At 37.9% G+C, this 27,521-nt stretch overlaps 2 protein-coding genes across 6 annotated transcripts in view; one reads left to right on the top strand and one right to left on the bottom strand.

The window, feature by feature from the left end:
- Positions 1 to 12,918, top strand: part of LOC127454382 (protein THEMIS2-like) — a 31,675-nt gene extending 18,757 nt beyond the window's left edge. For 2 of the 4 annotated variants that reach the window (XM_051721556.1, XM_051721559.1), the window contains exons 3-5: positions 1,871 to 2,296; positions 4,213 to 5,375; positions 12,508 to 12,918. In XM_051721556.1, coding sequence (XP_051577516.1) covers positions 1,871 to 2,296; positions 4,213 to 5,375; positions 12,508 to 12,738 — 1,820 coding nt within the window. In that variant the 3' untranslated portion in view covers positions 12,739 to 12,918. Of the gene's footprint in view, positions 1 to 1,870; positions 2,297 to 4,212; positions 5,376 to 11,728; positions 11,838 to 11,964; positions 12,062 to 12,507 lie in introns of all 4 variants that reach the window. The other 2 variants (XM_051721557.1, XM_051721558.1) reach the window with 2 other exon arrangements.
- Positions 12,919 to 13,103: 185 nt separating this feature from the next.
- Positions 13,104 to 27,521, bottom strand: part of LOC127454418 (replication protein A 32 kDa subunit-like) — a 36,098-nt gene continuing 21,680 nt past the window's right edge. Inside the window, exons 6-8 of one of the 2 annotated variants that reach the window (XM_051721606.1) lie at positions 27,324 to 27,452; positions 20,291 to 20,385; positions 13,104 to 13,532 (exon numbers count right to left, since the gene is read on the bottom strand). In XM_051721606.1, the coding sequence (XP_051577566.1) occupies positions 13,445 to 13,532; positions 20,291 to 20,385; positions 27,324 to 27,452 (312 nt within the window). In that variant the 3' untranslated portion in view covers positions 13,104 to 13,444. The remainder of the gene's footprint in view (positions 13,533 to 20,290; positions 20,386 to 27,323; positions 27,453 to 27,521) is intronic. The other variant, XM_051721607.1, reaches the window with a different exon arrangement.

Genomic DNA, 27,521 nt, shown 5'->3' with positions numbered 1-27,521 from the left:
ACAGATCATGTGGTCAGTATGAAATGGAAAATAGCTATGTGAAGATTCTTCAAATTTCTACCTTTGTGTTCCACGGTAAAAATAACAGCATATGGGTTTGAAACAACATGGTACCATAAATTTGAATTTTTTTTGATGAACTACTCCTTTAAATGTCCATGTATATCTTTGAAATGTTTAATATCATTTAGTGCATCTATGTATTCTGTCTCGTTAGTTTGTCAATTTTAAAGGAATATTCCGGGTTCAATACATGTTAAGCTCAATCGACAGCATTTGTAGTATAATGTTGAATACCATAGAAAGTATTTTCGACTCGTCCCTCATTTATTTAAAAATCGGCACGTACAGTGGAAGTGAATGGATCTATAATCGCTGAAAAACACAAAAGTATAGCCACAAGACGTAAACAGTATATGTGTTAACATGTTTTTAGTGTGATTAAAATCTGTTCTACATAGTGTTAGTTTAGTGTTTATAAAATCGCTTTTAGGGTTTACTTGCATTGCACTGTCATACCAACAAAGTTGTAATATTGGATATAACTTTACACTGACTATAACTTTAAAGAAAAACTTTACAGCTTAGTAATCGATTTTATAACACTAAAATCATGTTAACACATGTAATGTTTACATCTTGTGGCTATAATTTTAAAACAGTGTTTATTTTAGCAGTTATGGACTGGCCCCATTCACTATCAATTGAAAATATTTATTTTGGTAATCAATGATGCAAAAAATGTTTTCAATTGAGCCTGACTTGTGTTGAACCTGGAATATATGCCGGTGGGTCCAAAATGGGGTGCTATGTCAAAAAAAGTTTACACTTCAAATGTTCAAGTCTCCGAATACATAAGTCAGACATATGAGGTATCATTTAAAAGCTTGGAATCTGAACTTTTCAAAGATAACCATCACTTCTGCATTTATATTACATAAAATAACAAAATAAGGCCTGAAATCATTTGTGTCACAAATCAGTGCCACCTAGAGGTCATGTGGTAGAAATATTCAAATGAATATAAAAGTCTTTCAAATAGCACATAAATAGACAAATCATATATCAAATGAAAGCTCTCATTCTCAGGAATGCAACTCTATATTGTGTTGCCCTAAAACCACAGTATGAAAGATTTTCAAAAGAATCACAAAGAGAAATATGATATGTGTAAGAGATCAAATACAAATGTCTCTTTTTTGCACCGGTCACTGCTGCTGTAAGCCTCAAGTAGCCAAAGACGTTATATCTATTTTTACATTAGGCAGTTTTCTAAACAATGAGCCATTTTTTACCTGTCTGTGAGCTTGCTTGTTCTGAAAAAATTAGACACATTTTTGGCAATTAGTCCACAGTATGTGTAAATGGTGAGCTTTTAAATTTGAGGTTGAAAAATTGTAGGCAGCAGCCCAAAAATGCTCCAGAGCTGAAGAGGTTAAAGTAGCCTCTACTGAAGAGGTTAATCATAGCATGTATGAGCATAAAAACACATTTTATTCCTAATCATGGGACAATATGAGAGAATATAGATTCAAGATTTTAAGGAAAGATTCAATCAATTATTTATTCAAAAGAATACATGAATTAAATTTAAAGGAATAAATATACAGTATTTGAGAATAATAATGTAATAATCAAATATGGGTTTCTATTCTTGAATAATTAACATCAATGTCTAAGCCAAAACCTTCTGAAAGTTTATTGACTTCCTAGAGGAACAGTTAGAGCATAATCTTTTTTTGAAGCTCTTTTGTGTGTGTGTGTGTGTTTTATTATTATTATTTTAATAAAAGAGATTTTTTCTCTGCACTCAAAGTGTAGCTGAAAAACAGGATGGTAGCATTTAACAAGTATGTCACTTTGTCAATAGGTCAGTTTCAACTCATCGCTGAGGATCTGCCATACAACACAATAAAGGAACTTGTGTGTTTGTGTCCTGTTGGTGTGGATGCCTGCGGCTCCTTCACCTTCATTAGCAGCAATGAACTGACTGTAGACAATTTTACGCTACCTGCTGGAAAACAGTTGACCCTGCTGTCAGTGGAGCTTGATGAAGATGGGGCAAGACAAGCACGGTGTCAGCTGGTTGGACAAAACATGGCCTCTGCAGAGATACTCCTACCCCTATCCCTCAAGGGGGAGTTTTATGAGTGTATAGATGATCATGGTTATTCTCTGCAGGAAATCATATCATCTCCCAGGCTGAGCAGCCGTTGCTTCCGCAGTACAAGTGTGAAAAAGAGTGGGAGCCCATTAGTTTTTAGCCCAGTTTATGAAATTCAAGCCATTATGCATAGTGAGTACAACAGTGTATTTTACTTTCTATATCTTTATCAGGCACAGCAGTACTCGGTGCTATGTTAAGATCCATTGAACTCAAAGTTCCTGCTTAAAAAAGTGCAATAAAGCATCACTTGAAATCGGACTTCCAACTTGGAAACTTGTTAGGAAATCCACTCCGATTATGCAGGTGATAGAGCTCTACAGGAAAGATCACGAGTCCTGAAGAGCATGCGAGTCGACACTTAAGCCAAAAATGTCATAGAAGCACCACAAAATCATCTCACATTTGCTTTTTATAACACTATCGGTTAGGTTTAGATTTAACGTTAAGGTTAGGGAAGTTGGTTTTGTTTATTTAAAACTCGATAGAGCATTAACCTTAAAAACCTCATCTGTTTTTCATCTCACATTTGCTTTTTATGACAGTATTGGTTAGGATTAGGTTCAGGGAAGTAGGTTTTTTATTTGATTTAAAGCTCAATAAAGCATTAACCTTAAAAAACCTAATCTGTTTGGGAGAACATTTAAAATGCTTTTAGTGCCACACGTTGAACATTTTACCTCGAAACCGCCGCATTGCCTGTCATGAACCAAAAATATGATTTTGCAAATGTCTAGCCAGAGTCACATAATTTCCCTTACCCCAATTTCACGAGTCCTAGTAATCCAAATAAGTTCCTACATTACACGATAGAAAAGTTGATTAAACAGTTGTTTGCAGAGATCTGTGTAAAACACAGTAAATTATCCTCTCTGTTGAAAATCATATATCTGCATAGTAAATGTTAGCACTGCTTCGTCTATCCTTCACAAATTGTTTGTTGCCAGGATTAAATACAAATTTCTATAGGTAGCATTTCAAACCTTAATTATGAACATTTCTGAAGGTACCCTATATTAATAATACTACAATGTACCTGTATTTAAAAACACTTACACCAGTAATACATGAATTTCTTTTAATTTCATTATATTTCACTTCTACTTCCTTAATTTCAAATTTAAATGAATTACAGACAAATCATATAGAACAGTGAAATCGCTCATAGAAACTTTAACTTCTCTGTCTTGCCTGCACTCGACTCATTATCTCAAAGGAGATGGGTGACTTGAGCTCCACTGACACAGTCTTCACTCCTGAAAGTCACTCCTCATTTGCATCGAGTTCAACTTTTCTTAACCTTGTCGTGTTGCTCGCCACGTATACACAAGCAGAGACTTCCAGCGACAAAGTCGCTGCATGTGTGCACTTGCTCGGAAGTAGGAGAAATCAAATAGGAATATTCCACATACAATTTTGAAAGGAATGCAGCACTACCTTCCTACTAGTCTATACTAGACCTATCTTTCTGTAGAGTTTAGTTCCAACTCTAATCAAACTCACCTGAAGCAGCTAATCAAAGTCTTCAGGATTTGATACTAATGCGGCCTTCAAATAATTATGAGTTTTAAGCATATGAATGACCAAGCAACATTATTTTTTCACTGCTTTTTTTAAATAATATACTTTTTTTATATATGGCAGATCACATTATCAACTAATATAAAGTTAATAACTCACCCGTCATGCTTTGTTTTACGCAAATTAATAATTTGCATTGATAAATCATATTGTCTGTGTAAAAGTGATGCAGGTGTATTCACTTTTGTTTATCCACCAGTACAACAGAAAAAGAGGTTTTGCCATTGCACATTGTGCATTTCTTTTAGTTTGGCCTTTTCCGTATTTTGTTTCTGACTTGAATGCGTGACATGTTGTAGTAGCGAATGCCCGACTCTGAGATAGATGATTCCCAGGTGCACTTGAAGGCAGCATAAACTCTGCATAAAGGTGGACCTCCTGAAGTAGTATTGAGTAGCCCTGTAATAAGAGCTTGATGCATGCAAATGGCCTTGTAATTAATGTTTGGTTATGATTTTTACATTTAGTGAGAAAGGACGTAGTCAAGTTCCCCTCCAGCCTGGAAGTGGATGTCCAGGACATGACGGACCAGTTTCAGGATTTAGTGTTCATCACTCCACTATCATTGGCTGAAGTTGCAAGACAACAAAAAGAGTTGTTCCCCACTATCGCAGAGATCCTGGACGGCCCAGAGGGTAACCAGTTTTTTAATTGCAGCTGGTTCCAAGAACTGCAAAAAGGCAGGCATCTAGTGTTACATGGGTGGGGCGAAACACCAATGGTATTAGCCTCAACTCCAAAGGGGAGGAAGGGAAAACAGTACTTCCTAATCTCACAGGGATATGGTGGACGAATGAGAAGGAGGGCCAGGGAATTTGGATCCGTCTATGAGCTGTACTTGGCATCCTCTCAGTCTCCGGGATTGAAGGTTAGTGTGACGCGGGACTGTGAAGGGGTAGAGGAAGAGGGAATGCCTGCCCTCAGTGTTGGTGAACATCTTGAGGTTCTGGGGATGGCATCGAAGGACGAATCTGGAGCTGCTCAGAAAGTAGAAAGTCTCATTTGCAAACAGACTATGGAGGTGGAAGACGAGGATGACGAAGATGATGAAGATGGTGGAAAAGAACTTGCTCTGCCACTGTTCATGGGAGGCCACTTTGTGGAAAAGCTTTCAGATAACAAGAAGTACAGTTTAACAGACTTGATGAACAGTTCGTTGCCTCTTGATATCAAAGTAGTGACTCGAGATAAAGAACTAGAGAAAGATCCCCTGATGGGCTTGCCAGCACTTAAGCTTGAGGAAACTTTCATAGAGACCACGGTGTTGACCAGCCTACCCAATAATCCAGATTGGTGCTTTGAGTTGCCGGTACGCTGGTTACAAATGTCTCTCTGTTTCACCTCTGATCATCTGCCATGGTCCATTGGTGAGCCCCCCGAACTTCATGTAGAAACAGTCATTGAGGTAACAGAGAACTTCTACTATGAATATCACAAACTCACAAGCAAAGCTGAGGAACCTCCTCCTCGTCCACCGAAGAGAAAGCCATCTGCTTCAGAAGCACCTAAAAAGTCCCCCAAGTCTAGATCTTTTAAATCATTACCAAACATAATGACCCAACAACTTAATGATCTCTCGCTGGGCCAGACAAAGGCGAGACGCCCCCCTGCTCCACCTCCTCCTGACGATGTAAGCAAAACTTGTCTTTCTTCTACTAAATAGAAGGAAATGCTAACTTCTTGAAATAAAAAAATAATTTGTGGGTTTCCTGATGATGAAATAATACATAAGCGATTACAGGAAATCCACTTTTTCAAATTCCCCTTTATAGTTAATGTTCACTTAAGGCTGGATTACACTATACAACTACTATGTATCACACACTTGGGTATCACACACACTTTTATGACTTTTATGTAAATGGCTACAGATAAAAAATCTGGTCATCACACACTAAATGACGCATAAATAAACGCATTTGGGTTTGGTCTTAAGTGAAAAGTCGCAGACAGTATGGCATCTAGAAACTGCAACATGATTTGGGGGTGAGTGCCGTTAAAAATTAAACTCCACTTTAAGAGTCCACTTTAGGAGAATCTTCACTTCTTGAGCTTCATGGCCCCGCCAATCAATTTCCAATGACTGCTCACAATTTGACTTCATAGAGAATTATACATTACGAGTAGTCATGGATAATCGGCTTGAAAATATCAAACATGTTTGATACCCTCCGACTAAAAGAACGAACGAATAGGAACACGTTTGATGCATGCCCACTACAACTGCATTGTGACACTTTTAGTACAGTCAATGGCTGTGTCTAATTTGGAAGGCTGCATGCTAGGTAGGACGCGTCCTTTGAAGGCTGCAGTATACCGAGCGTCCTCCTTTAAACAAGCCTCGTTTAAACGAGACGGCCTTCGTAGGACAAATGGAAATGGAAATTAACATGGTTGCTATGACAGCACACCACACTTTAACAAGCGCGAGCGCTTTGAGTGAGAAGGGAACAAAGTCCCTTTAGAAGGGAATGTATGAGGTACATTTTAGGAGAGTTATAATGATATAAAGAGAAAAGAAAATAGATTTTACAGTTGTACTTTTAGTCTAATACTTTATTTTAATTATATGTTAATATAATAATACATATTATATACTCTGCACCCATCTACTGAGGTACCTCAACTTAGGAATAAACATTACTTGTGTTTAAACATCATATTTACGGGCAAATTGGCGTCATTTTTTTTTTTTACATTTCCGTTGAAGCAAAGAATTGTGGGTTGTGAGTGCTCAGGAAGGATACACCTCATGCATCCTCCGCATTCCCGTGAAAAAAGGTCACATTCGAAGGCTGTAGAAGACGGTGCGGGTTGGCCAATCAGATGAAAGGGGCGTTGCAATGCCACCCACATATGCAAATCTAATATTGTTTTGATTTGATTTTTTTAACAATGGACAAAAAAGTACAATTTAAATGAATTCTAATTTTCCATTTCTGAAGCATAAAAATAAAACGTAAAAAAAAAAAGAAAAAAAAAAGCCGTTTTTACCCACATGGAATGTCTCCCTCCATTTTTTAACCTGCTACTATTGGCTCCAAAAGTGGATACATGGAAAACCAGGTCTCATTAATATTCATAAAGTCATTACCATAGCTATTCTTACCTGTTAAAATTGTATTTCTAGATATCGATAATAGTGTTTTTACTTGTTAAAATCACATTTAAGATATCAGTAGATAGATATCAGAATCAGATTGAGCTTTATTGCCAAGTATGCTTACACATACAAGGAATCTACATAAATATATACATACATACACACACATACACACATATACATATACACATATATGAATATATATACATACATACACACACACACACATACACATACGTAGTGCAAATCTAAATACAAATCGGTTAAGTACAGTGCAAGGGAATGTAATGGCAGAAGAGGTTGGATGTGTTGGATAATATAAAAAGACTAAACTGTGTATTGCACATTAATTATTGCTCAAAGGGGCAGTTTTAACTGTTCATGAGTTGGATAGCCTGGGGGAAAAAACTGTTCCTGTGCCTGACGGTTCTGGTGCTCAGAGCTCTGAAGCGTCAACCAGAAGGCAACAGTTCAAAAAGGTAATGGGCAGGGTGAGTGGGGTCCAGATTGATTTTTCCAGCCTTTTTCCTCACTCTGGAAGTGTATAGTTCTTGAAGGGGGGGCAGGGGGGCAACCAATAATCCTCTCAGCAGTCCGAACTGTCCTTTGTAGTCTTCTGATGTCTGATTTTGTAGCTAAACCAAACCAGACTCAGTGACTGCTGAGTAAAACTGTATCAGCAGCGCCTGTGGCTAGAAGTGAATTTCCCCTGTCTCACAAGCTTCTGCCTGTCTGTCAGAAAGCTGGTAATCCACTGACAGATAGACGTGGGAACAGAGAGTTGGTGTAATTTATTCTGGAGAATATCTGGGATGATGGTGTTGAAAGCCGAACTGGAGTCCACAAAAAGGATCCTTGCATATGTCCCTGGTCTGTCCAGATGTTGCAGGATATGATGCATTCCCATGTTGACTGCATCATCCACAGACCTGTTTGCTCAATAAGCAAATTGAAGGGGATCTAGAAAGTGTCCAGTGATGTCCTTCAGGTGGGCCAACACCAGTCTCTCAAATGACTTCATGACCACAGACGTCAGGGCGACAGGTCTGTAGTCATTAAGTCCTGTGATTTTTGGTTTCTTTGGGGATGGGGATGATAGTGGAATGTTTGAAGCAGCATGGGACTTCACACTTCTCCAGTGATCTATGCTGTATCTAGCTGGTTAGCACAGGATCTAAGACATGCAGGTGAAACGCCATCTGGGCCCTGTGCTTTCCTTATCCTTTGTTTTCGAAAGACTTGGCTCACATCATCTTCACAAATCTTAAGTGCAGGTTGAGTAGCAGGAGGGGGGTTGAACGAGGTGATGGTGTTTGTGTGAAGTGAAGGTCAGAGTGGGTGTGGGGTGTGAGATTGGGCCTTTAAAATCTACAGTAGAACACATTCAGGTCATCAGCCAGTTGTTGGTCCACCACAGGGTTGGGGGTAGGAGTCTTGTAATTCGTAAGTTGTTTCATGCCACTCCACACTGATGTAGGGTCATTAGCTGAAAACTTGTTTTTCAGCTTCTCAGGGTATCTTCTTTTAGCCACTCCGATTCCCTTATTCAGTGTGTTCCTGGCCTGATTGTACAAGACTTTATCCCCACCCCTGTAAGCATCCTCTTTGGCCTGACAAAGCTGCCTGAGCTCTGCTGTAAACCACGGTTTGTCATTGTTGAACTTTAAATAAGTCCTAGCAGGAATGCACATATCCTCACAGAAAACTGATATAGTTGATTTTAATTTCTGCCTGTAGGTTGGAAGAAGATGAACCAGACAGTGATCAGAGAGTCCCAAAGCTGCTCTAGGGACAGAGCGATATGCATCCTTTATTGTTGTGTAGCAATGATCCAGTATGTTCCTGTCTCTGGTGGGGCATGTGATGTGCAGTTTGCATTTGGGCAGTTCACGTGTGAGATTTTCTTTGTTAGAATCCCCAAGAATAATAATAACTGAGTCCGGGTATTGTTGTTCCATGATTTGATTAGCCAGCTGTTGCAGCTGGCACGATGTACACACTCACCAGAATAAACGAGGAAAACTCACGCACGAGTAGGAAGGCTTACAGTTAATAAAGAGCGCTTCCAAACCTGTCTGGTGCAGTTAAAACAACCGTGGCGATCACTGGAGGACCCCCCCCATACACTTCCAGAGTGAGGAAAAAGGCTGGAAAAATCACTCTGGACGCCACTCATCCTGCCCACTACCTTTTTGAACTGTTGCCTTCTGGCCGACGCTTCAGAGCTCTGAGTACCAGAACAGCCAGGCACAGGAACAGTTTTTTCCCTCAGGCTATCCATCTCATGAACAGTTAAATTGCCCCATTGAGCAATAACAATGTGCAAAACACAGTTTATTCTTTCTTATATTTATCCAACACATCCAACCTCTTCTGCCATTTAATTCCAATGAAAAACAACAAAAAACATTTGCACTGTAAATAAAAGATTTGTATTTGCACTGTACATAACAGATTGTATTAGATTTGCACTACTCATGTGTATGTGTGTGTATGTATGTGTATAATTATTTTTTATTATCTATGTCTTGCTGCTGTTTTTGTATTGTTGTGTACTGGAAGCTCCTGTCACCAAGACAAATTCCTTGTATGTGTAAGCATACTTGGCAATAAAGCTGATTCTGATGCTGAATAAAAGCTAAAACGGCTTGCCATACTCTGGTGGTCCAAAAAAATGACATAAGACATGTACACACTGCAGTTTTGGGAGTGACAACCACATTTAATATCGGTGTCAATCCCCTAAATTATCATTCCCTGTGTACTGAATACAGGAGTTATTCCCAAAATTGAATTTTTCATATACAGGTGCATCTCAATAAATTAGAATGTCGTGGAAAAGTTCATTTATTTCAGTAATTCAACTCAAATTGTGAAACTCGTGTATTAAATAAATTCAGTGTACACAGACTGAAGTAGTTTAAGTCTTTGGTTCTTTTAATTGTGATGATTTTGGCTCACATTTAACAAAAACCCACCAATTCACTATCTCAACAAATTAGAATACATCATAAGACCAATAGAAAAACATTTTTAGTGAATTGTTGGCCTTCTGGAAAGTATGTTCATTTACTGTATATGTACTCAATACTTGGCAGGGGCTCCTTTTGCTTTAATTACTGCCCAATTCGGTGTGGCATGGAGGTGATCAGTTTGTGGCACTGCTGAGGTGGTATGGAAGCCCAGGTTTCTTTGACAGTGGCCCTCAGCTCACCTGCATTTTTTGGTCTCTTGTTTCTCATTTTCCTCTTGACAATACCCCACAGATTCTCTATGGGGTTCAGGTCTGGTGATTTTGCTGGCCAGTCAAGCACACCAACACCATTGGTGTAATTTAACCAACTTTTGGTGCTTTTGGCAGTGTGGGCAGGTGCCAAATCCTGCTGGAAAATGAAATCAGCATCTTTAAAAAGCTGGTCAGCAGAAGGAAGCATGAAGTGCTCCAAAATTTCTTGGTAAACGGGTGCAGTGACTTTGGTTTTCAAAAAACACAATGGACCAACACCAGCAGATGACATTGCACCCCAAATCATCACAGACTGTGGAAACTTAACACTGGACTTCAAGCAACTTGGGCTATGAGCTTCTCCACCCTTCTTCCAGACTCTAGGACCTTGGTTTCCAAATGAAATACAAAACTTGCTCTCATCTGAAAAGAGGACTTTGGACCACTGGGCAACAGTCCAGTTCTTCTTCTCCTTAGCCCAGGTAAGACGCCTCTGACATTGTCTGTGGTTCAGGAGTGGCTTAACAAGAGGAATACGACAACTGTAGCCAAATTCCTTGACACGTCTGTGTGTGGTGGCTCTTGATGCCTTGACCCCAGCCTCAGTCCATTCCTTGTGAAGTTCACCCAAATTCTTGAATCGATTTTGCTTGACAATCATAAGGCTGCGGTTCTCTCGGTTGGTTGTGCATCTTTTTCTTCCACACTTTTTCCTTCCACTCAACTTTCTGTTAACATGCTTGGATACAGCACTCTGTGAACAGCCAGCTTCTTTGGCAATGAATGTTTGTGGCTTACCCTCCTTGTGAAGGGTGTCAATGATTGTCTTCTGGACAACTGTCAGATCAGCAGTCTTCCCCATGATTGTGTAGCCTAGTGAACCAAACTGAGAGACCATTTTGAAGGCTCAGGAAACCTTTGCAGGTGTTTTGAGTTGATTAGCTGATTGGCATGTCAAAACATTCTAATTTGTTGAGATAGTGAATTGGTGGGTTTTTGTTAAATGTGAGCCAAAATCATCACAATTAAAAGAACCAAAGACTTAAACTACTTCAGTCTGTGTGCATTGAATTTATTTAATACACGAGTTTCACAATTTGAGTTGAATTACTGAAATAAATGAACTTTTTCACGACATTCTAATTTATTGAGATGCACCTGTATGTTCTTTAAACTGTGCTTTTAAACATTGCATTCTCTGGGCTGTACCGCGAGACCAGAGGGCTGGTGGAAGCAGCTACGGCAGGGACACTTTACAAAAGTATTCGTAAGAATTTAGATGTCGAATGGACTACTCTTAAGAAACTTTAATGGTGCTTTTGTCATTTTCGGAACTTGACAAGTGTCCATCCTCATTTGATTTCATTGTATGGAAAAACAGCATGTTGGTGATTCTGCTAAACATCTCCTTTTGTGTTTCATGGGAGAAAATGAGGTTGAGTAGACGATGAACTGGGGAACCTACTACTTTAAGATCTTTAATTTATAAAACAACACTTAAGTTGCACACACCATGTGGGACAGTAACCATGATCTGTTTATTTCTAAACAGAAAAACCAAGCATCGTCTCCATGTTCCTCTTTCATGTTTTTTTTTAAATAGCTTGGTCAGCAGATTACAAATGTGTCACTTTTGTCTTCTTTTGGAACTCAGACTCCAGAGCAGCCTCATCCACTGTTGCCTAGAAAAAAATTATCAAGAGCAGAGAGCACCAGTCAGCCTAATATGTATGTGAAAAGCCCAATAATGGCACAAAAATCAGGTTGGTTTCTTTTTTTTTTTTTTTAAATGACAGAAATGGCAAGCAACTTTGTTCTCAACATTTCAAGATACTGTTTTCTGCTTGAATGATATTTAACATCCAGTACATGTTTCATTTTTTGACCAAGTGATAGCCCAAAATCTGAGAGCTAATGCCGTCTTCACATGCTGTCAGAATCAATGCTGTCGGACTTGGAAGTTGCACACGAACGCCTCCCTCAAATTGTAATTACAACTGAGAGCTTTGGAGATTATTTTGATACTTGAGTTGTCATGACTCATAACCTTTCAACATAGTGGGTCAGAGAACAATTTCAGTAGTTAATTTTTTAGTAGTTATTTTTCAAAATACAGTTAGCTTGTTGCAGTTTCGGTCAAATGAATGTATTATGTACACATGTGTTGCATATTTTACATTCATAAACAGAAAAGATCATGTACAGACATGGTCATGTACAAAATTAGGCAGTGATTGGAGTTCTCTATTCTCTTCTACTGTCTGGTTCATCTTCTTCCAACCTTCACAAAGTACTTAAATGTGTCATACTTGTAATTACAATTTAAGAAGTGTGAAGTAGGACCTTCCGACACACATGTGAAGGCAGCATAAAATATTGCCAATTTGCAGCTCCTTTCATCTATTCTTTCCCCTTCCTTCCTCCAAAAAATAGCAAGGAGGCTCTCAGATTATGACCATGACTACGAGTCAATTGATGAAACATTTCAAAACACCCATGATAGCATCATGTACTATTAGACCAAGGACAATCTGGACTCAAGTACACAAAGGAAAGAGTCTGCCGGTTCTCCATAACAAGCAATGCAGAAGATGTCCCCAGATGTCAAAGGAAATATGGGATACTCCACTGCACCCACCCCTGAATGTCAACACTAGAAGTTGACATGTCCTGCTGTATTACATGATATACTCCATCCAAGACTATTGTAAATAGCATTTTGCTGATTCTTTTATAGTTACTGTGCAAGCACTTTTTTATGACCTCATATTAATTGAGACTTCATGGAATAGTTGATGAAAAACTTGAGTAAAATGATGTCAGTTTTCATAAACCAGCCAGTCTTTGACGTAAAAGAAAAAAAAAAAAACATTCCTGAACATGTTATGCGTCAACTAGCCAAATTGCATTAAATGCTGCTCTTGAATTGTCAAAGCTGTCGCAATGCTTAACAAATGTAATATTAAGTGTGAATTAGAGTCTTTTACATTTGGACCTTTAAAGAAACAAAGTTTCAATGAATATGCTTTTATTAAAGATGGAAAAAAAAAAAAAATACTGAAGATACATGTGGTTATTGAAAAAACAACAACATTAACATGGGTTGTCAAATCCTTATATTCTTAACATAAATGGGCCAGCACAACTGACACTGTGACATGAGCAGAACAAATGTGTGTAAATGCATTTTTGCATCCACTGAATGGAAAGGGACAATTTACAAAAGAATAGTTTTTACTAACGATTTACATACAAATTTGTTCTGCTCATACTTCATAAACAAGGCCCAATGATTTGAAAATGAACTTAAGGGTTGCTGGTTGTTGGCTCTATGGCAAACTCTGGTAATACAGATCTAACAAGATTATAATTAGACTTCATTGTCTGTTGATCTGAAGTGGTCCTCATCGATGGTGGAGAAAATGTGTCCTTCGTTGCTGAGAAAATCCACAATTTGCCTGTAAAAGTAAAAAAAAAAAAAAAAAAAAAAAAACAACAACATGAGAATCACACTGCACCGAAAAGAACTGTATTCTTTCACAACATCAGCTTGTCCACTCGCTGAATGTGGTTAGCACCACAGACATGAGACTTTATCTTAGTAAAGGTTTTCAGAACTGAGCCAGAAATAGGTTCAATTTGAATTTTAGCTTTGGTTGTTTCTTTAAGTGGTTTATGTGCACAGTTGTCTTAGTGTGATGACAAGTATTCTGCATAGTGTGAGCTGTTGAACATCAGGTGGTTAGAAATGAGAATGAAACAAGGCTTAAAAAGGAAAACTTTCACCATTTCAGGGGTATTCAGTTTAAATTCCAAGAGGTCAAGCCCCTAAATTTCATTTTCAGTAAAGGTGCAAAGAAATCATAGCTTACACTGTTTTATGGGCAAAAACTTGTATGGCTATGCAATGTGCATTTCAGTAATATTTATGGTAAATTTCCAAGTTGGAAGCAATTAGTGGTGCACCGATCAGGAAATGTGAGGGTGATACCAATCCCCAATATTTATTTAAGGTGCTGTAAGCTATTTTTTCATGGAAAGGTATGCAAAAAATCCTACTCCCTGAAAGACATCACTGAAATAACTGCCCTGAGATATCACACCGATCACTGTGACAGTTATAATCTCTGTAAAAAGTAAAATAAAAAGTGTCTGCGGACATATTAGTTCTGTCTGTCAGTTATTTTGGGCCTTCTCAGTGTCCTTGTTGCAGCACTATTGAGGCTTAATGCTATATTCAGATTTATCATTTGTCAGTTGAAGGTGCCATTTCGCTGCTGTTGTTTTTGACAAGCATGGGAACAAGCTTTGTGTCGGTTTCAACCAGTATTTTAGAGCTCCAGGGTTTCAACAGTATCATTGCAGTGTTTTGGAAAGAGTGGGCATGGCTAAATCAACAGCTCAGTCTCGTGAAAGTTAGAACAGCTAAAATCGCTTACAGCACCTTTAAGTGCCCACCAATATTTTTTTTTTTAAGTGCCAACCAATATTTATTTTTTAAATGCCCACTGCCACATTTCTACCAGTTATATGCTGCAGTAATATGTAATGTGCACCACATTGTAAAATTACATTGAATTTACATTAATTGTGAAATGCTAAAATTTATTTGAATAAACAGTTTTAAATAGTTCTGTTGTCACCAACAAAGATCAACCATAAAACACCATGAGAGCATCACACACAGCAGAGCTACATTCAAAAATCGCTCCAAAATTGCTCCAGTGTTAAATAATAGTATCTATAAAATGTTTACTGGCTTTGGCGTTTTGTTGTAACACAAATCACTAATCATCAAGCAAGACGCGCTGCCAGAAGACACGCTGCCGTTATTGAAGGTTAAACTGTTACTGCTGTTATTAGTGATGAGAGATTGAGAGCGCACAAATAATCGCTCAAACTGTCTCTTTTGCTTCACACACCGTCTGACTGTCACGACACACGTTACATGTATATTCAGCCTTGTATTTGCACTGGTGTTTAATTAGTTTTAACATCCGTTTGCAGTATCTCTATCCTCTCCACGCTCACTGTGCAGCGAATCAGATTTACTACTGTAATGGCTCTTGAAAATGGGCACCTTAATATTCCTCCTACACATGTAATTCTTAAACATTTTTTATTAATTTTCTTGACTTTAGTTTAATGGTTCTTGAACATGCATTCTTCTGCTGAGCGGCACTGCAAAACAAATCAGCAGCACAACCATTGTAGCCTGATTTCTGTAAAAATTACTCTTATAGGTTGATTCTTTGAATCTACACTGCAAAACATGCAGTGCTTCCTAATTAATGAATGACTTATCAGCACATTCTTTTTAGTGAACAGAAAACTTACTGAATGGCAAGTCATTAATTTTGTCATGTCAGACTTCAATGAACCAAATTCAGAGTAATTACTGGATGGTTGTTGATATGACAATGTGTAGATAAAGATTACGAGTGCGCATAATTAAGTAATTTTGTAGTCGAGTACTCAAACCCACAAAAAATAAATAAATAAAAATAAATAAATAAAATTATCGATTACTCGTAAATTAAAATACAAGTTAAAAACAAGTATGACATGTATGTGAAATTTATATTTTGTTTACAAAAGTTAACAAGAATGGTTTCAAAATAAGTTAAATTCAACATACTATGCTTTTGAAATAAATAATATGCATAAAAAAAAAGAAACATTAAAAATAACAGTGAAAAACATTTGCACTCTCTATACTGATGGCATGAGGGTAATACACATATATGAACATTTAGTCTACTTGCTATCACATTTTTATAATTTCACATGTTAATATTCAGAAAAACAAGTGGTGAAAGCTGGCTTTTTATAAAATGTAATCTGCCCCTGTAGAGAGATTTCATGCACATACAAGTCTGATACGTTTCAGAGTGTCTCGTATTTAATCAAAGCAGATTCCTTACGATTCCCATCCCTACCAATGTATTAATTTACGACTGCCAATGTCTACCGTCTTGAATTTAGAGACCCTCCCTTGGAATTCCGAACACAAGTGGTAACAGGAGATGCATTTAAGTGAGCAGGTGCAAACAGTGAGGTCTCGCCTGGCCACCTGTGATTGGACCACCTGAGACATCTTAATACCAGGTGTAAATGGGGTCAGAGACTTGGACTTGACGAAGATGGACTCGAACCCAACACTGAGCACACCATCGATACCTTAAAATGCTGCTTACGTAGGCAGCTCACTAGGTTTAAGAATGGAGCTCTGCTGCTTTGTCATGACAACCAATGTGACAATCAATGTTTTTTTTTCCTGCACTGTATGTTCACGCTAGGGTTGAGTGGTATACTTAACATTGCGATACCAAAAAATTAAAAATGGCACGATATCGTCTTGTTGCTAATTTTGGTACCATACTACAGTGTGGTGCTATTAGCATAATTTTATGGGATGTGACATTTGAGATTAAATCAATTATAATTTGACAATTAAAGGGATAGTTCATCCAAAAATGAAAATCCTCCCATGATTTACTCACCTTTCAGACATCCCAGATGTGTATGACTTTCCTTCTTCAGCAGAACCAAAGTGAAGATTTTTATAAGCACATTTCAGCTCTTTATTGTTCATATAATGCAATTGAATGGGTGCCATCAGTCTGCTGGCTATTTCAAGGTCCAAAAGTCATATTTACTGTAAGCAGCATAGAAGTAATCCACACGACTCCAGTCGATCAATGAATGTCTTCTGAAGCAAACTGATTGGTGTAAGAAACAAACCGATAATTAAAGTTTTAACTTTAAATTGTTGCTTCCGGCAAGCGCTAGATTGCTGTTTGTAATGCCCTAACTCTCGCATGATGTTCGTTCCTCTGTTGTATACAAAGCGCACGCTTCCGACTTCTTGCGTGAAAGTGCCATTGCGCTTACGTCACTGATGCATCGACTGCTGGCAGGAAGCTATTAATAAAGTTTTAATTATGGATTTATTTTTTACACAAAATAAATCTGCTGAAGAAGGGAAGTGATACACATCTAGGATGGCTTAAAGTTAAGTAAATCATGAGAGGATTTTCATTTTTGGGTGAACTAACCCTTTAATCAAACAAAAATCTTGATATGGTGAAGTGTAATCATTAAACATCGGAAGGATGTCAAAAGTCCGTCAAAATTAGCTCTGTTTAACTGGATGCATGAAATTGAAGACATTACAACAGAAAACAATTACTATTGTATATATATATATATATATATATAATATTCAAAGTAATAGCAATAACACCAATAATTTAATAATATTTTTTTTATTATTATGTTGGTGCCAGATGGGCTGGTTTGAGTATTTCTGTAACTGCTGATCTCCTGGGATTTTCACACACAACAGTCTCTAAAATTTACTCTGAATGGTGCCAAAAACAAAAACATCCAGTGAGCGTCAGTTCTGTGGATGGAAACACCTTGTTGATGAGAGAGGTCAAAAGAGAATGGCCAGACTGGTTTGAACTGACAAAGTTTATGGTAACTCAGATAACCGCTCTGTACAATTGTGGTGAGAAGAATAGCATTCTGAGATGCTGGTTGGCGCTGTTTTGGCAGTACGAGGGGGACCACGCAATATTAGGCAGGTGGTTTTAATGTTGTAGCTGATCGGTATATATATACATTTTATGTTCAAAATTATTATATTTGATTTGATTAAAGCTTTATGTATTCATTTGATTAAACACTGTTTTGATGATAATATTTAACATAAAACATGGAATCCAGAAAAATTACAATGGAAAATGCAGAATTTGCAGCTACAAGACTTCATGCAGTTCTTTTAATCAAGTTCTTTTCAGTGTGATTTCATCAGTAATCTGAGGCTATTTATTTATTGCCAAAGTATAAATTTAGTATCGATAATGAGTTTTGGTATCGGAACAACCCTAGTTCATGCATAATTATTGCATAAGAAATGATTCACTGTGTTGGTGGAAACAATTTCGGGTCCGGATCTGCACTGCAACTCAAACTATTGACCGCTGCACTATTTCATTACTACTAAATGTTGGGGACTGGACCGCCCACAGTCTGTTCACTTTACACACAAAACTGGAATGTACTTTCTCAATCTGGGAAGCTCATGAATACATGTATAACAGCTTCTGATTCTGATCTAATCATTAGAGCCCGACCAATATGGGATTTTTGAGACTGATACCAATTTTAGAGGGGGAAAATTCACAGATTATCAATATGGTGGCCGATATAGTTAATTCTTGAGCTGGAATGAAAACAGACCTTTTCTATGTGGATTTTTCACTGATTTTGCACTGATATGACTATGCAAATGTACTCAGAAGGCTGCTTTCTTAAATATTTTTATCAAAGAATATTTGACATTTTTATTATACATTATCAACAAATTCTAGAAATGAACACTGAGAAAATAAAGAATAAATAAAAATACAATAAATAACTAAATAAACATCAGTATTACTGTTTAGTATCAGTCAATTGCTGACCATTAAAATAAAGAATAAATGAAAATAAAATAAATAGCTAAATAAACATCAGTACTGTTGTATCAGTCAAATGCTGACTATATTACTACTGCCGAATCAAGATAAACAGCGGCAGCGATGTTACACCGTATTCTGCTATACAAGTTCAGAGGAAAATTTCAATGGTGGAAAACCAGACTTTTAAAATATTACATTTTATAAATACAACGACTGGAATTGTTCGGTTGAAGGGGGTACCAAACTGTGAATCCTGAACAAAATAGTTTGGTGAATACCTGTTTACACATTAGCTTCCACTCAGCTGACAACAATGAAAGTAGCTACATGGTTAGCTAGTTAGCTATAAGCTCGTTGTAACAGAGTAAAAGATGGACCAGCATTGCGTCTCACCAACTAGGTAACAACATAGAGTGAAATCAACACTCAGACACAATTCACCACCGCACTGTTGTCTGCTGAGCTGCAAAAAGATGCTCTGATGTTTACCTTTTAATCTGCTACATTACTGATTGCACTTACAAACTATAGCTGGCTAACAGCAAACAGATGTGATAAACATGAGTGACATGGTTGTCAGGGACAGGGTTAACGTTATATTAGTTATATTGAAAAGGGAAAATGATGGGGTCATTGTTTATTAACTTTCCAGTATGCTTATATCTAACCACGTAGCTACTTTCATTGTTGTCAGCTGAGTGGAAGCTAATGTGTAAACATGTATTCACCAAACTGTTTTGTTCAGGATTCACAGTTTGGTACCCACTTCAACCGAACAATTCCACTCAATGCATTTATAAAATGTAATATTTAATAATATTTAATTTAATAGTCTGGTTTTCCACCGTTGAAATTTTCCCCTGAACTTGTATAACAGAATACGGTGTAACACCGCTGCTGCTGTTTATCTTGATTCGGCAGTAATAATACAGTCAGCATTTGACTGATACTAAACAGTAATGATGTTTATTCAGCTATTTATTTTATTTTTATTTATTCTTTATTTTAATGGTCAACATTTGACTGATACTAAACCGTACTGATGTTTATTTAGCTATTTATTGTATTTGTATTTATTCTTTATTTTAATGGTCAGCAATTGACCATTAAAATAATGGTCTAAACATACTAAACAGTACTGATGTTTTAATTATTTATTGTATTTTTATTTATTCTTTATTTTCTCAGTGTTCATTTCTAGAATTTGTTGACAATGTCAAATATTCTTTGATACAAATATTTAGGAAAGCAGCCTTCCGAGTACCCTTGCATAGTCATATCGTTGCAAAATCCACATAGAAAAGGTCAGTTTTCATTCCAGCTCAAAAATTAAATATATCGGTCACCATATCGGTTATTAGTGAATTTTCCCTCTCTAAAATCGGTATCGGTCTCAAAAATCCCATATCAGTCGGGCCCTAGTCTGCACTGCATTTTTACATTTTTTTATGTAAATATGCACTAGTACATCTTTGAACATTGTGCAGCGGTTTGAAGAACTTTAACCTTTAAACATGCATCTCAAGACATCATGTTATGTTATACAAGTTGTGCTAGCTTTTTCCAGCGCAAGAACATGTTTGGTCTGAACGGACACTTAGAACATATACACTCAAGAACAGTTAACGGAACTGAGCACTATGAAAATAATTTGGTTCCAGCATTTTTATTTTTTTTAAACCGATGGTTCTCGGTTCCTAACCCTAACTTTACAGAGAGTATTACAGAGGGAAGGAAGAAGTTTGTACCTGATGACAGCAACGCTCATGCTGTTCAGCTTTTGCTTGAGGTCTTGCGTGCTGATGCCTTGAGGATCATGACAGCTCTTGATCAAACTCAAAACCTGTGAGCAAACATCACAAAACATTCTTAAAATATCAGCAACACTTATCACACAAGTCAAAATACTTCAAGACAAGATCAGTTCTAAACTTTTGATCACATGGTCAAGAATTTGCGACTCAGGATTATTTTGATAATCGATTAATCTTCGATTATTTCTTTGATTAATTGATTAATCAAATAAATAATAGGGATGCACCAATCCTGTGTTCATGTACTCATACTCGTAAAAATGCTCCGATACATAAAACCGATACCATCTGATGTACAAATGTCATTACGTAAACATTCAACGCACAGATTAAAATCACGTCATGTCCTAGTGAGATTATTTAACAGCAAAAGATGTGATGTAATAAGATAACTAGATCGTTTGTACATGCAGCATTTTAAATGTGAGTGCTTGTGAATTAGGGATAGGCATTTTGGTCATTCAGTCTACTCGAGTACTCGGACTAATTACTCGTTGAGTACTCGAGGGGCAATGACATGTACATAACTGTACAGGTGCATCTCAATAAATTAGAATGTCGTGGAAAAGTTCATTTAATTCAGTAATTCAACTCAAATTGTGAAACTCGTGTATTAAATAAATTCAATGCACACAGACTGAAGTAGTTTAAGTCTTTGGTTCTTTTATTTGTGATGATTTTGGCTCACATTTAACAAAAACCCACCAATTCACTATTTCAAAAAATTAGAATACATCATAAGACCAATAAAAAAAACATTTTTAGTGAATTGTTGGCCTTCTGGAAAGTATGTTCATTTACTGTACATGTACTCAATACTTGGTAGGGGCTCCTTTTGCTTTAATTACTGCCTCAATTCGGCGTGGCATGGAGGTGATCAGTTTGTGGCACTGCTATGGTGGTATGGAAGCCCAGGTTTCTTTGACAGTGGCCTTCAGCTCATCTGCATTTTTTGGTCTCTTGTTTCTCATTTTCCTCTTGACAATACCCCATAGATTCTCTATGGGGTTCAGGTCTGGTGAGTTTGCTGGCCAGTCAAGCACACCAACACCATGGTCATTTAACCAACTTTTGGTGCTTTTGGCAGTGTGGGCAGGTGCCAAATCCTGCTGGAAAATGAAATCAGCATCTTTAAAAAGCTGGTCAGCAGAAGGAAGCATGAAGTGCTCCAAAATTTCTTGGTAAACGGGTACAGTGACTTTGCTTTTCAAAAAACACAATGGACCAACACCAGCAGATGACATTGCACCCCAAATCATCACAGACTGTGGAAACTTAACACTGGACTTCAAGCAACTTGGGCTATGAGCTTCTCCACCCTTCCTCCAGACTCTAGGACCTTGGTTTCCAAATGAAATACAAAACTTGCTCTCATCTGAAAAGAGGACTTTGGACCACTGGGCAACAGTCCAGTTCTTCTTCTCCTTAGCCCAGGTAAGACGCCTCTGACATTGTCTGTGGTTCAGGAGTGGCTTAACAAGAGGAATACGACAACTGTAGCCAAATTCCTTGACATGTCTGTGTGTGGTGGCTCTTGATGCCTTGACCCCAGCCTCAGTCCATTCCTTGTGAAGTTCACCCAAATTCTTGAATCGATTTTGCTTGACAATCATAAGGCTGCGGTTCTCTCGGTTGGTTGTGCATCTTTTTCTTCCACACTTTTTCCTTCCACTCAACTTTCTGTTAACATGCTTGGATACAGCACTCTGTGAACAGCCAGCTTCTTTGGCAATGAATGTTTGTGGCTTACCCTCCTTGTGAAGGGTGTCAATGATTGTCTTCTGGACAACTGTCAGATCAGCAGTCTTCCCCATGATTGTGTAGCCTAGTGAACCAAACTGAGAGACCATTTTGAAGGCTCAGGAAACCTTTGCAGGTGTTTTGAGTTGATTAGCTGATTGGCATGTCAAAACATTCTAATTTGTTGAGATAGTGAATTGGTGGGTTTTTGTTAAATGTGAGCCAAAATCATCACAATTAAAGGAACCAAAGACTTAAACTACTTCAGTCTGTGTGCATTGAATTTATTTAATACACGAGTTTCACAATTTGAGTTGAATTACTGAAATAAATGAACTTTTCCACGACATTCTAATTTATTGAGATGCACCTGTATATATAATAACATGTCTGACAAACATCTTTGGCTGCTGCACTGCGTCTTGTTGTTCCAGTGTATCGTCTATTCATTATTATAGGCTGTTATATAATAATCTGTTACAAAATGTACAAAATATAATGCATCATATTTTGTCATTGTGAAGATTCGCTGCCCAACTCAATGAAAGAATGTGCACAACGCGTGTCTGTCTGTTCTCCTTTCAGGTTACCGTAGTAATCTTAGTAAGCGCGCACCAGTTTTTTTAGTGACTGTATGAACCGTCTATTTTCAAATCGCGGTTGGGTTAACAGGAGACACCATAACATCGCATTTTTAATGTGTTAAGTTGAAGTTCAGTTTTGAAGATGCTGCATTCTGTTCCATTTAGCTGCGCTCGGTCTAACTGTTTGAAACACTCGCAGTGCATTGAGTCCACTGCTACACGCCTTGTGCGTCCCCCCAAGTGTTTGCTCCAGTGGGGAAAGCCGCGATGCTCTATTGTTGTTGCTGTGATGATTCATGAAGCGTTCCATTCAACTCTGAGTCTGAATTTCCACCTTTCAACTGGGGAAAGTGCAACGGAATGACACTTTATGTCAGATTTTGTCACTTACTTGGGAACTCGTGCGGAAATCTTCAACTCCCATTTCTTAGAGATGCAGGTGTGTGTTACATTACGCAAAATGTTGGCACCCAGGGCAGGGAGTTTTACAGTCAGTAACAAACATTCACTTTTATTGAATAATATCCATTAACGAGTCTTACATTAAATGATAATAAAACCTGTTTAGCAAATGTTTTGCAGAGACAGGTGTTCAAAACACGGTTAATTACACTCTCTTTTGATGACCGTAATGATAGAATTGCAGTGTCGTATATCAGTTTGGTTGCTATGAGACGTCTCTGACAATCAATGGACCCCTCAAAATCACAACAATCTCAAAATTAAAAATTAAAAAAAACAAAAACAAGTGTGTGTTTAGTTGTCAGGTATTTGTCAATGAATTTCGAATTAAGTGAGAAGTCACATCATGCATGATCACCATCGATCACCGTTTTCATGATCGATCATTGCTGCCATGTCTGAGTACCCGAGTACTTGTGCCCATCCCTACTGTGAATGTGTGCAGCCGGTGTTGTGCTGACATAAAGACAAACTGATCATACATTTAGAGATCCTTGACTCATGCACGGAAAACACTATTACGAACATAGCATGTTCTGTTTGTAGCAGATAATTTTGTTAAAATCCAAATAACTTTACAGATCTTTATTGTAAAGGGTTTAAACAATGTTTTCCATGCTTGTTCATTGAACCATGAACAATTAATGAACATGCACCTGTGGAACGGTCGTTAAGACACTAACAGCTTACAGACGGTAGGCAATTAAGGTCACAGTTATAAAAACTTAGGACACTAAAGAGACCTTTCTACTGACTCTGAAAAACACCAAAACAAAGATGCCCAGGGTCCCTGCTCATCTGCGTGAATGTGCTTTAGGCATGTTGCATGGAGGCATGAGGACTGCAGATGTGGCCAGGGCATTAAATTGCAATGTCCGTACTGTGAGAGACGCCTAAGACAGCACTACAGGGAGACAGGAAGGACAGCTGATTGTCCTTGCAGTGGCAGACCATGTGTAACAACACCTGCACAGGATCGGTACATCCGAATATCACACCTGCAGGACAGGTACAGGATGGCAACAACAACTGCCCAAGTTACACCAGGAACACACAATCCCTCCATCAGTGCTCAGACTGTCCGCAATAGGCTGAGAGAGGCTGGACTGAGGGCTTGTAGGCCTGTTGTAAGGCAGATCCTTACCAGACATCACTGGCAACAACGTCGCCAAAGGGCACAAACCCACCTTTGCTGGACCAGACAGGACTGGCAAAAAGTGCTCTTCACTGACGAGTCGCGGTTTTGTCTCACCAGGGGTGATGTTTGGACTCGTGTTTATTGTTGAAGGAATGAGCATTACACCGAGGCCTGTACTCTGGAGCGGGATCGATTTGGAGGTGGAGGGTCCATCATGGTCTGGGGTGGTGTGTCACAGCATCATCGGACTGAGCTTGTTGTCATTGCAGGCAATCTCAATGCTGTGCTTTACAGGGAAGACATCCTCCTCCCTCATGTGGTACCCTTCCTGCAGGCTCATCCTGACATGACCCTCCAGCATGACAATGCCACCAGCCATACTGCTCCTTCTGTGCATGATTTCCTGCAAGACAGGAATGTCAGTGTTCTGCCATGGCCAGCGAAGAGCCCGGATCTCAATCCCATTGAGCACGTCTGGGACCTGTTGGATTGGAGGGTGAGGGCAAGGGCCATTCCCCCCAGAAATGTCCGGGAACTTGCAAGTGCCTTGGTGGAAGATTGGGGTAACATCTCACAGCAAGAACTGGCAAATCTGGTGCAGTCCATGAGGAAGAGATGCACTGAAGTACTTAATGCAGCTGATGGCCACACCAGATACTGACTGTTACTTTGTTCAGGGACACATTATTCCATTTCTGTTAGTCACATGTCTGTGAAACTTGTTCAGGTTATGTCTTAGTTGTTGAATCTTTTTATGTTCATGCAAATATTTACACATGTTAAGTTTGCTGAAAATAAAAGCAGTTGAAAGTGAGAGGATGTTTCTTTTTTTGCTGTGTTTAAGCAATCTCTCACAACTGTGATGATCTGTTGTGCAACATTTTATTTGACAAAAATAACACCAATGTTGTATTTAGGATTGTGCTGTGAGGTTCTGTGTAAAATGACTTCATCTGAAAAAAATACAATTTTATGTTGAAAATTAATTGTTATACTTTCATTTGATTAAAGTTTTAATGTATTTAAACACAATTTTGATTATAAAATTGAAATAAACTGCTGATATTGAGTAAAAAACAAACAAAAAAACAACAACAGGTATTTGACTCATTATCGGCGAGTACTAAAAAAATAAATAAATAAAATATTTAATGAATATTTAAGTTTGAAAAAGTACTGTTCATTAAAATGCAAAATGATCCATCTGGGATGGAGTGGGACTAAAATCCAGCTCAGCAGAGGGCAATGGTGACACCAGAATAAAGATATTAATAATTCTGCCCAGCTGAAACATACATAATTACCTTAGATATATATGCTTGTACACTGTCACTGAGTATTTTAAATTAATATTGTAAGTTTTAATAAGGTACTGTCACCGATTACATGTTTCAAAACTATTCTTTTCGAAAAAACACTTTTAATGGTAGTGTATGCTTATCCAGTAAAATAATATTTGCCATAGTATAAATTTACTGGTCAAATCAGACATTGCATTTGGCATTATCAGAACAAACAAATATCAGGACCCTTAGCATTATTATACATTATATTCAGCATACAGTTTATATAGTACAATCATCAGATTCACTGAAAAGTCTCAAATCTTAAGCTCATTGTATCACATGCACTTGCAAGATGAGAAGAAACCATCTAAAACCCTTTAAAAGCCAGCACACTTGGACCTCTGAGACATTGTGACATCCATGAAAGCTGCATAACTGATTACGTTGAAACTGAAAACGGTATGATGTTGCACACATGTAATCAAAATGACTGCGCTCCCTTTCTCCATTGCAATCGGTTTGATTGACGTGGATGCATGCGCACGCTCGCCTGCACAGTGAAGTTTAACGGAGAGTCGCTTGTTGTAAAGACAAACAGTTTTGCAAAATGGAAAAACATGCCTGATTTTTAATTCATAGCATGTATACATTATAAAAATTAGAAAATAGCAGTAAAATGTAAGTTATGCTCTGGAGAGAAACAAGTAAGCACATGAAACAGCACAAGCCCTCTTTCAACGCACCTGATGCAGCAACCACTCCTCATTAAACTGTATGCTTATTATGATCTTCTTTGAAGTGTTTATAAAGTGCTCTCGTGTGATGGGCATTTTGGGTCATGTTTTTTCCGATTCAACTCGTCTCCATTGTTTTTCTAACAAGTTATCATGCAACACATTTATAATTGGGCTGTGAAGTTACGTCACTGACGAAGCTTCTCTGTGCTGATAATTAAATTCGTTATTGATGATTTTCATTATCGATAATTATCGATTAGTTGTTGCAGCCCTAATAAAATATTTAACATTCATTTTAAATAAAGTTCTGCACTGAAAAAGTCTAGAGAAAACTTTCTTTTATCAGTAGGAACAGGGGAATAAATATGATCTCTGGCCAAAATGTATATGTATTTATTCCCATTTCTATAGATATTTTCTGAGTGCAGATCTTTTTTTTCTCTTTTCATGTGTTTTTTTTTTTTGTTTTTGTTTTTTGCCTTAGCACCTGAACCTGCCTAAATTTTTCAGGGTGAACTATTTTTTAAGGAGGACAGCAGAGTAGGTAGAGAAGGCACATTAATAGAGAACGGTGATTAAAACTAACAGGAACTACCTGTGCATTAAACTGTTTTAATGCACGCATTCCAGCCAGTCAGAACAGAGTACTTGAATAGACCTTTGTATAAAGGGTGTTACATGCTCCACATTTCAAATGAGCAGCGCAACATCTAGCAAATCCAAAATAATTCCAATTTACACACAATGCTTGTCGCTTTGGTTTTAAAGCAGAACCCCCAAATGATCTGCATTTGCAGATGTTGTTCTAAATTGGATATAGAAAATGGTTTAGCTCAGCAAGAACATTTAGAGGGAACATTGGTCAAAACATTTAAGGCTTACTGTCCAAAAAAAATCTGACAAAACTTTGATTTTGCAGAGTACGGCTGTTTTGAATAAAGACCTGAAATTCGATTGAATAAGTACATTTATTATGTAATGTTCTCAAAAACGATCTTACAGTGAAGCATATTGACTCACTTGGTTCTGGTTGGCACTCAATCCATTGACAAGCATCATACTAGCACCAGAATAGCCCCCTGCTGAACCCATGCCACCTATGCTTGTATGCGAAGTGGGCATCATATTCATCCCTCCTCCACCTCCCATCTACAAAAGAAAGAGCATCCATTATCAAACACACTAGAATAGCAGCAGTGAAGACAATCTGCTTTTGGA

The sequence above is a fragment of the Myxocyprinus asiaticus genome, chromosome 16 (genome assembly GCF_019703515.2).
Source record: "Myxocyprinus asiaticus isolate MX2 ecotype Aquarium Trade chromosome 16, UBuf_Myxa_2, whole genome shotgun sequence".
NCBI lineage: Eukaryota > Metazoa > Chordata > Actinopteri > Cypriniformes > Catostomidae > Myxocyprinus > Myxocyprinus asiaticus.
This window is presented reverse-complemented; position numbering and strand designations above follow the sequence as displayed.